Source organism: Rutilus rutilus (genome assembly GCF_951802725.1).
Source record: "Rutilus rutilus genome assembly, chromosome: 13".
Taxonomy (NCBI): Eukaryota; Metazoa; Chordata; class Actinopteri; order Cypriniformes; family Leuciscidae; genus Rutilus; species Rutilus rutilus.
The window spans coordinates 11,736,453-11,745,943 of record NC_140218.1 but is presented as its reverse complement, the minus strand read 5'-3'; the positions used below and the strand labels follow the sequence as shown (position 1 = coordinate 11,745,943).

Here is a 9,491-nt window from a genome sequence, read left to right as displayed (position 1 = left end):
TCTAATCCTCTGTCTCTCTCTCTGATCAGGGCAGTGTTTGAGAGGAAGCGCTGGACCACAGGCATGTGACGGCCGCTGAGGTGGAGGTGTCCGGTGAAAGATGACTTTACTGGCGGGCGATGGTTCGGATTACGACTACAGCGCTTTAAGCTGCACCTCGGACACCTCTCTGAACGCTCCACCCATCCAGGAGCGAGAGGCTCTAAAGGGGGTTTACTATAAACGAGCGCAACGACTGCCCCCGACTGCCCCCAGCACCCCCGACGACACCTGTGGCCAGCGCCTGCATGTCATCATTAATGTGGGCGGCCTCCGGTACCAGCTTCCCTGGACCACGCTGGAGGACTTCCCTCTCTCGCGTCTGGGACAGTTACGCCTGTGCAGCAGCTTCGACGAGATCATGCGTGTGTGCGACGACTACGACGTGGTCCACAACGAGTTCTTCTTCGACCGCAGTCCCTGCGCCTTCAGGACCATCCTCACGTTCCTGCGCGCCGGGAAGCTGCGCTCTCTGCGGGAGATGTGCGCCCTGTCCTTCCAGGAGGAGCTGCTCTACTGGGGCGTCCCGCAGGAAAGCCTGGAGTGGTGCTGCCGGCGACGCCTCCTGCAGCGCGTGGAGGAGTGCGACGAGCTCGAGCGGGACGAGGACGAGGACGAGGACGACGAGGACGACAGTGGAAGCGGATTGGCCGGGGAGACTCGTCTCGGACGCTGCATGGGAAAACTAAGAGACATGGTGGAGAAGCCTCACTCCGGCCTGCCCGGGAAGATCTTCGCCTGCCTGTCGGTCCTGTTCGTCACCATTACAGCCATCAACCTGTCCATAAGCACCATGCCAGCCATGAGAGAGGAGGAGGAGAGTGTGAGTGTCCTTTTCTCTTGCGATCAAACACCCTTCTAATAAAAAGTTTGGGTTTTATTTGAAAGAAATTGAATTTTTATTTAGAAAGGTAGCATTAAATTGATCAAAAGTGAGAGTAAAGGCATTTCAAAAGATTTCTATTTCAAATAAATGCTGTTCTTTTGAACTTTCTATTAGAATGCTGAAAAAAATGAGTCATGGTTTCTACAACCGTTTTCAACATTGATAATAATAATAAATGTTTCTTGAGCAGCAAATCAGGTCCGTGTACAGGTCCGTCCATCTATCTATCCGTGTTCAGTCGTTTTTCAAAAAAATAAAAAAACGAGAATTCGGCTTGATTTTAGATTTTTAGATTCAGGGCTAGAAAATGGATAAACGGTAAAGGCCCTGTCCCAAATGGCACCCTGAGTGCCTCTCATGGTCTTCCTCTAGTCCGCACTTTCGTGACGTAACGCCGCTTTGACTGTCGGGAAGAAGTCTGCTGCGGAGCTCGTATCAGTGCAAAAGTACGCATCGAGGGCGCAAATCGGCCTCATAGGGACCTATAAGAAGCACCCTTCTGACACCTAAAATGACAAATGGGACACCCTACGGTCTCACGGACTTAACCGACACACGGAAGACATTGTAAGTCCACAAGACCGAAAGTGCATATGAAGTGTGCCATTTGGGACAGGGCCAAAGAGGGCACGGGTTGATCTTTGATCGACCAATCTGCGAAAAGGGGCGTTTCATGCCCGGCCCACGTGGAAATCAAATATTCAAGCCATTTATCCATTTTCTACCCCTGAATCTAAAAATATAAAATCAAGCTGAATTTTCATTTTTTTGAAAACACGAAAAACTAATAAATGAGACATTCTCATTTTTCTACTTTCAATATTAAATCAAAAAACGACTGAACAAATAATACACGAATTGACACGAACCAAATCATCATATTAGAATGATTTCTGAAGAGTCATGTGACACTGAAGACTGGAGTAATGATGCTGAAAATACAGCTTTGATCACAGGAATAACACAGGATTTTACAATATATTAAAATAGAAAACAGTTATTTTAAATTGTAATAATATTTCATATTACAGTTTGTACTGTTATTTTGATAAAATAAATGCAGTCTTTTTGAGCATAAAATATGTTTTTCAAAAACATTCAAGAAATCTAACCAACCCCAAACTTTTGAACAGTACTGTAAATCTGATTTGTACGATTTTTTTTTAACACTAGGGTTACAGCAATATTATAAATTTGGCTGATACAGCTAAGCTGTCTGAATAAAATAAAATAAAAATAAAAATAAAAACACTAAAAACTAAACTTAATCATTATTAATATTACATGTGAATTTTTGCATTAAAGGGATACTCCACTTTTTTTGGAAATAGGCTCATTTTACAGCTCCCCCAGAGTTAAACAGTTGAGTTTTACCGTTTTCGAATCCATTCAGCCAAACTCCGGGTCTGGCGGTACCACTTTTAGCATAGCTTAGCATAGATCATTGAATCGGACAAGACCATTAGCATCGCTCTCATCCTGTAATGATATGACACAGTGCCTGAAGATAGTCCCCAGCTCGGTAACTTCCAACGTGACCGGGACTAAGTTTGTCTAACCTATTAGACCTATTTTCAGGCACTGCGTCATATCATTACGCCTGCTTCACCCATGGTACGGCAGCAAAGTTTCTTGATTATTACGCAGGAATGAGAGTATAGTTCCTAGCCATATCAGCCTAGAAAATCGCAACTTTTCATTTTCCGTCGGTCTTAGTACACGATGTAACTACAGAAGAGTCAAGTTTTAAATAGGAAAAATATCGAAACTCTTTGTTCATTTTTTTGAGAGAGATGCTAATGGTCTTGTCCGGTTCAATTCATTATGCTAAGCTATGCTAAAAGTGGTACCGCCAGACCCGGAGATCGGCTGAATGGATTTGAAAACGGTAAAACTCAACTGTTTAACTCTGGGGGAGTTGTTTCCAAAAAAAGTGGAGTATCCCTTTAAAACGTGATTAGATGTATGACTTTTTTTAATATTAATTTAGAGATTTGCTAAAGATTACATTTAATGATGTAATTAAATTATTCATTTTTAAAGATTAACTTTAAATGAAGTTTCATGTAACAAAGTTCGGGAGGAGCACGTTCAGGTAATCAACCAATCAGCACAAGAGGAAGCCGGTATAAATAAAGCCTTTCCTCACCTTCAGTCTCACGACAAGTTTCTCAGCATCCCTCCACCACCCCATCACCTCACACTCGGCTGGGTCTACCCCAGTATAAGGGGGGAGTACTCTGGGTTCGGGCCAAATTCTGAGCTCGGAGCCCTCCCCTGGACAGCAAGCCAAATACGCATAAATACTACATCAGATTCCATGTACGTGTGAACTCGTGAAATTACCATTAGTTGATGTCTAATATAAATGTAAAAATAAGGGAAATTAGCATGCATAGACAATTGCATAATTAAATATCCAATAACAAATCATTAAAAAAAACTCTAGTATTGGCCAGTAACTGATATGGTCCTGATATTATAGTGCATCCCAAAAAAAATACTTGTAGTTTAAAAATGCTTCCCTGCAGACGATCTAGTTGGATCTCAAACACACACCAGCTAATCAAGGTCTTTACGTTCACTTGAACATTACAGCCAGGCGTATCAAAACTCATCTCTGTAGGAAGGAAGATCTCAAGAATCAGCTCACTTACTTAAATTCATCAATCTCCAAGACCCCTGTTCAGAATGGTTCTGCTCGACCAGAGTTTTGCTTCAGGAGAGGTCATCTTTTTTCCAGAAATGATTTGTGGCAATTAGACCGAGTCGCACGTTAAACCAGCTCCGTCACTAATTGAATTAAGACACTCATTGTCTCGGCCCACATCAGTCACTGGAATAATTCAAATGGCTGCCCCTGGGAAAGAGAAAAACAGAGCATAGAAGATTAAATTAAGCATTAGACCAACATAGCACTAGCATGACAGTCTTCTTCCATTTTCATAAATGATGTCCTTTGTGTATGTCACAGGCTATTTATGGTTATCTACTATGAGGACTGAAACAAGACTGACAAATCAAATTAATATTGTTACATTTATTAGTAGCCTATGGACCTCATTTTGCCATCTTGGTGACATTTAGTTGGTTTTGATTTTATGTTCATAGTAATATTAATAATCTTAAGAATGTTTATTGGTGGATGGTTTGTCTGGCATGGGGTGTATTTTTTAGGGGCGAAGTAGTTCTAACAAGTGCTGAAGCACTAAATATAAATGCACTAAACATTTATAAAATAAGGTGTAATTTTCAGTGCACTTAGTCATTGGCACCATTTTCACAGGTGAGCTGAATTGATTTACTGTACCACAATCAACACATTTTTCTTTCTTTGTTGCCGTTTGTCATCAAGGTGCAATCCTAGGATTTAATGAGAACGAATACACACTGAGGATCGAGGTGAGACGAGGTGATATAAAAATATGCAGCAAAGTTCTGAAAACACCTTTAGGAAGGATGTGTTTCCATTAATCTCCAGCTTCCTCTAGTGGTCTACTCGCAGTATTGCAACTGAGAACCAGACATTGGCTGGGATCAGAGCTTTTTTTGAAGGGACGGTTCAGCCAAAATAATTCTGGCATTATTTACTCACCTTAATGTCATTCCAAAGTCGTATGATTATTTTTTTTTTCTAATGCACAAAACAAAAGAAGTTATTTTATGATAAGGTGTTGTATGCTGTTTTTGTCCAAACAGTGAAAGTCAATGGGGTCCAAAAGTTACAAGCTACAGAAAAGATGATACTGAGCAAGATATAAGATTATTCACAACAACTGAACAAATTAAGTCTTGCAAAAACACTTTACATTATGAAACATAGCTCTTTAAACCTTTTAAATGTTTTTGTTGTGAATAACATATTTACACTATGTTGCCAAAGGTTTTGGACGTCTGCCTTTACATGCACATGAACTTTAATGACATCCCATTCTTAATCCGTAGGGTTTAATATGGAGTTGGCCCAGCCTTTGCAGCTATAACAGCTCCAACTCTTCTGGGAAGGCTTTCCACAAGGTTTAGGAGTGTGTTTATGGGAATTTTTGACCATTCTTCTAGAAGCGAATTTGTGAGGTCAGGCACTGATGTTGGACGAGAAGGCCTGGCTCACAGTCTCCGCTCTAATTCATCCCAAAGATGTTCTATGGGGTTGAGGTCAGGACTCTGTGCAGGCCAGTCAAGTTCCTCCACATCAAACTCGCTCATCCATGTCTTTTATGGGCCTTGCTTTGTGGATGTCATGTCGTGCTTTCCTGTAGAGCGTTGGCGCTTGCAACGGCAAGGTCATGGGTTCGATTCCCAGGGAAAGCAAGAACTGATAAGAGTGTAAATGTGTACCTTGAAATGCAATGTAAGTCGCTTTGGATAAAAGCGTCTGCCAAATGCATAAATGTAAATGTCATGTTGGAACAGGAACATCCCCAAACTGTTCCCACAAAATTGGGAGCATGAAATTGTCCGAAAATGTCTTGGTATGCTGAAGCATTAAGAGTTCCTTTCACTGGAAGCCCAACCCCTGAAAAACAATCCCCCCTCCACCAAACTTTACACTTGGCACAATGCAGTCAGGCAAGTCCCGTTCTCCTGGCGACCGCCAAACCCAGACTCGTCCGTCGGATTGCCAGACAGAGAAGCGTGATTGGTCACTCCAGAGAACATGTCTCCAGTGCTCTAGAGTCCAGTGGCGGCGTGCTTTACACCGCTGCATCCGACGCTTTGCATTGCACTTGGTGATTCAAGGCTTGGATGAAGCTCCTCGGCCATGGAAACCCATTCCATGAAGCTCTACGCACTGTTCTTAAGCTAATCTGAAGGCCACATGAAGTTTGGAGATCTGTAGTTAATGACTCTGCAGAAAGTTGGTGACTTCTGCGCACTGTTCCCCTCAGCATGCGCTGACCCCGCTTGATTTTATACAACCGTGGCCATGGAAGTGATTGGAACACCTGAATTCAATGATTTGGAGGGTTGTCTCAATACTTTTGGCAATATAACTTTTTATTATCACTGAATATAACACATTAAGTGAAAACAAATCTTAATAAAAAAAATAAGTGAAGAAAAGTAAAGATAATTAAATTACATTAAAATAAGATTTTAGTTTTTTTATAGTGTTTTTAACAAGTTTTTTTATGCTCACCAACACTGCATTTTTTTTGTCAAATTACAGTAAAAACGCTAATATTGTGAAATATCTCTACAATTTAAATTATCACATTTCAGCATCATTACTCCAGTCAAGACACCATGATGCAGTTTTTTTCAGGATTCTATGATGAATATGAAGTTGTAACAAATCTTTTGTAACATTATAAATGACTACTGTCACTTCTGATCAATATAATGCATCGATGCTGAATAAAACTATAAATTTTCTTCTTCTTCTTACTGACCCCAAACTTTTAAACGGTAGTGTGCATATAATGTTATAATACATGCTATACACATAGTTATAAACCTTTCCATTGATCTCTTTCAGGGGAAATGCTCTCAGATGTGCTACAACATCTTCATAGTGGAGACGGTGTGTGTGGCCTGGTTCTCCCTGGAGTTCACGCTGCGCTTCATCCAAGACCGCAGTAAGCTGGCCTTCCTCCGGCGCCCGCTGAACCTGATCGACGTCATAGCCATCCTGCCCTACTACATCACGCTGGTGGTGGACAGCACCTCCACGGGGGAGAAGCGCTTGGGCTCGGGCAGCAGTTACCTGGACAAAGTGGGCCTCGTGCTGCGGGTCCTGCGTGCGTTACGCATCCTCTACGTGATGCGCCTGGCGCGGCACTCGCTCGGACTCCAGACGCTCGGGCTCACGGCGCGCAGGTGCACGCGAGAGTTCGGCCTGCTCCTCCTCTTCCTCTGCGTGGCCATAGCGCTCTTCTCCCCGCTCCTCTACCTGATCGAGAACGAGGCGGCGGCCACGCGAGAGTTCAGTAGCATTCCCGCCACGTACTGGTGGGCCGTGATCACGATGACCACGGTGGGTTACGGCGACATGGTGCCGCGCAGCATCCCAGGACAGGTGGTGGCGCTCAGCAGCATCCTCAGCGGGATCCTGCTCATGGCGTTCCCCGTCACCTCCATCTTCCACACGTTCTCGCGCTCCTACGTGGAGCTCAAACAGGAGCAGCAGCGGCTGCTTCAGCGCAGGACTCACTTCCTTCTGCGCAGTCGCATCGCGGGACTCGGCAGCAACCTGTCGGTGGAGAGCGACGTGCTCTTCCCTAGCGTCTCGTCTGACCACAGAGACAAAGAGGAGTAAAAGTTCAGGACTTTAGTGGAATGAAAAGCTTTTTTTATATATATATATCTTGAATGTTGTTTTCACATATTGTCCATCAACAATCCATTAAAAGACTTTTAGGGAACGTTCCAGCAGAATTGACTTCCAAGTTAAACATATCTGAACCGTTCTGACCTCGCTAATCAAGGTCTTTGGGTTTATTTGAAAATGAATGACTTGATCTTAATGAAATGGGTCACCCCCCCCCCCCCCAAAAAAACAAAAAAAAATCTGTCATCATTTATTCACCTTCATGACATTCCAAAGCTTCTTCTGTGGAACACGAGAAGATCATTTCAAATAATACATTAGATGTTTTTTTCCCCATTCAATTACGATGAACTTTCATGTCTTTCACAATTTTATGTCAAGTCACCTTTATTTATATAGCGCTTTATACAATACAGATGGTTTTAAGTAAGCTTTACTGTGATAAACAGGAAAATGATTATGCAAACAGAATTAAATTCTGCTGTAAAGCAGCTCGAAAAAAGACAATAGCGTCATAAGTCAGTTCAGTTTAATTACTGAGTAAAGTTTATAGAAATATGGAAGGAGTTGAATTCAGCTAGAAAGCAATGATGTCATCATTAGGGATGGGAACCGAGAACCGGTTCTTCTTCAGAACCGGTGCCCAGTGAATCGATTCCTTGGAACCGTTAGTATGCCTGCTTAACGATTCCGCTTATCGGTTCCGCTCGTTCAAATGTGACACGACGTCACATACGTGCTGCGTTGTTTTGGTTCAGAATGTAGCAAACACTATGAGCAAACATGGCATCGAGGCAGAAGCGCTCTGACCGCGTCCTAACTACATGTGACACGACGGTGCGACACGCGATAAAAATGATAATTTTCCATGTTAATCAAAGTTTAACCAGCCGCGACACGCAACAATTCTATTTGAAACGGATCCTATTTTACTGAGACGTCGCGCTGGAACAACAATCTCAAAGTGTGGCAATGATAATATCAGGTACTATTTATGTGCTTTATTTAATGTTAAAAGCGTGTATAATGTGACTGAATATCATTTAGTGCTCCCAGCTTTGTAGATGTAAAAACAACAATGGATAAGTCACATCAGATCTTGAAATTAAACAAATGGAAACAAAAACGTTCAAAATGTGAAGAAAACCTGTGTATTATTTGACAAAGATTGTTTTAGTAACTCAATAGCCTAATACAAATGAGCACTGTTAATATTCCAAAAGGCACAAGCTCTTCCTTAACTGTTTTCAGTCTGTGTTTTTAGTTTTTATGGCACATAAATGGCAGTTTTATTTATTTTTTTGTCTGGATCAATGAATGTGATAATGATCAATTTGATCAGATATTAAAGGGAGTTAATACAAACAAATTTGTACTTATTCCCTCACCCAATAAGAATCGATAAGAGAATCGATAAGGAATCGGATCGATAAGCAATATCGATAATGGAATCGGAATCGTTAAATTCTTATCAATTCCCATCCCTAGTCATCATCCAGCTCTAGGAACCCCAAAGAACAAAACCTCGGGAGAAACCAGGCTCAGTCGCATCACAAGTTAGATAGATCCAGCTCCTTGCTTGAAGATCGAAAATGATCGGAAATGTCCTAAATAAAACTATCTTAAAGTTTCACGAAATGATTCATAATGACTTTCGAAATGGTTCGAAATTTGATTAAATGACTTTGCTTCTTCTCATGAACGCATTATTGTTCGATAAAAGTATTAAAGCTCATTTTCGGTGATTGAAAGAAAGCTCTAATAAAATATAAATGTTAGATGAAAATCCTAAACTTAAACTTGGCAACTGATTGAAATACATAAGATTAAGTATTAACATTACTAAAACTGAAAAATAAATAAGATGAATTAAAACTATTCTGAAAAAAACACTAATAAAAGTGACAAAAGCACTTAACAAAATGACTAAAACTTAAACTAAAATTAAAAGGAAAACTGAAAATATAAAAATAGAAGCTAATTCAACATATAAATAAATACAGTATAATCTATATAAATAAATAATAGTATACAAGTAATACTAATCCACATCATGGTCAGCGAAGGCATTTGGCAAGGTTTTCAGTAAAATAAAATTCAAATTTCAGTTTGTTTTTAATGCAAAGCTTCATATGATAAAGTCATATATCAACCACTTTTATGATGCTTTTTGTCATTTTCCAGCTTGACCCATTCACTTACATTATATTAAAAAGAGTGGACAGGACAGGCCATGGAAGGGAAAGAAAGTCATGCAGGTTTGAAATGGCATGAGGGTTAAAAAAATAATGACAG

The 9,491-nt window shown here is 41.1% G+C and overlaps 1 protein-coding gene across 1 annotated transcript in view; it reads left to right on the top strand.

Annotated features, from left to right (window-relative positions):
- kcng1 (potassium voltage-gated channel, subfamily G, member 1) overlaps positions 1–8,109 on the top strand; it is a 25,663-nt gene extending 17,554 nt beyond the window's left edge. The window contains exons 2-3 of the mRNA XM_084429039.1: positions 30–862; positions 6,405–8,109. Coding sequence (XP_084285165.1) covers positions 101–862; positions 6,405–7,184 — 1,542 coding nt within the window. The 5' untranslated portion in view covers positions 30–100 and the 3' untranslated portion in view covers positions 7,185–8,109. The remainder of the gene's footprint in view (positions 1–29; positions 863–6,404) is intronic.
- The last annotated feature ends 1,382 nt before the right edge of the window (positions 8,110–9,491 follow it).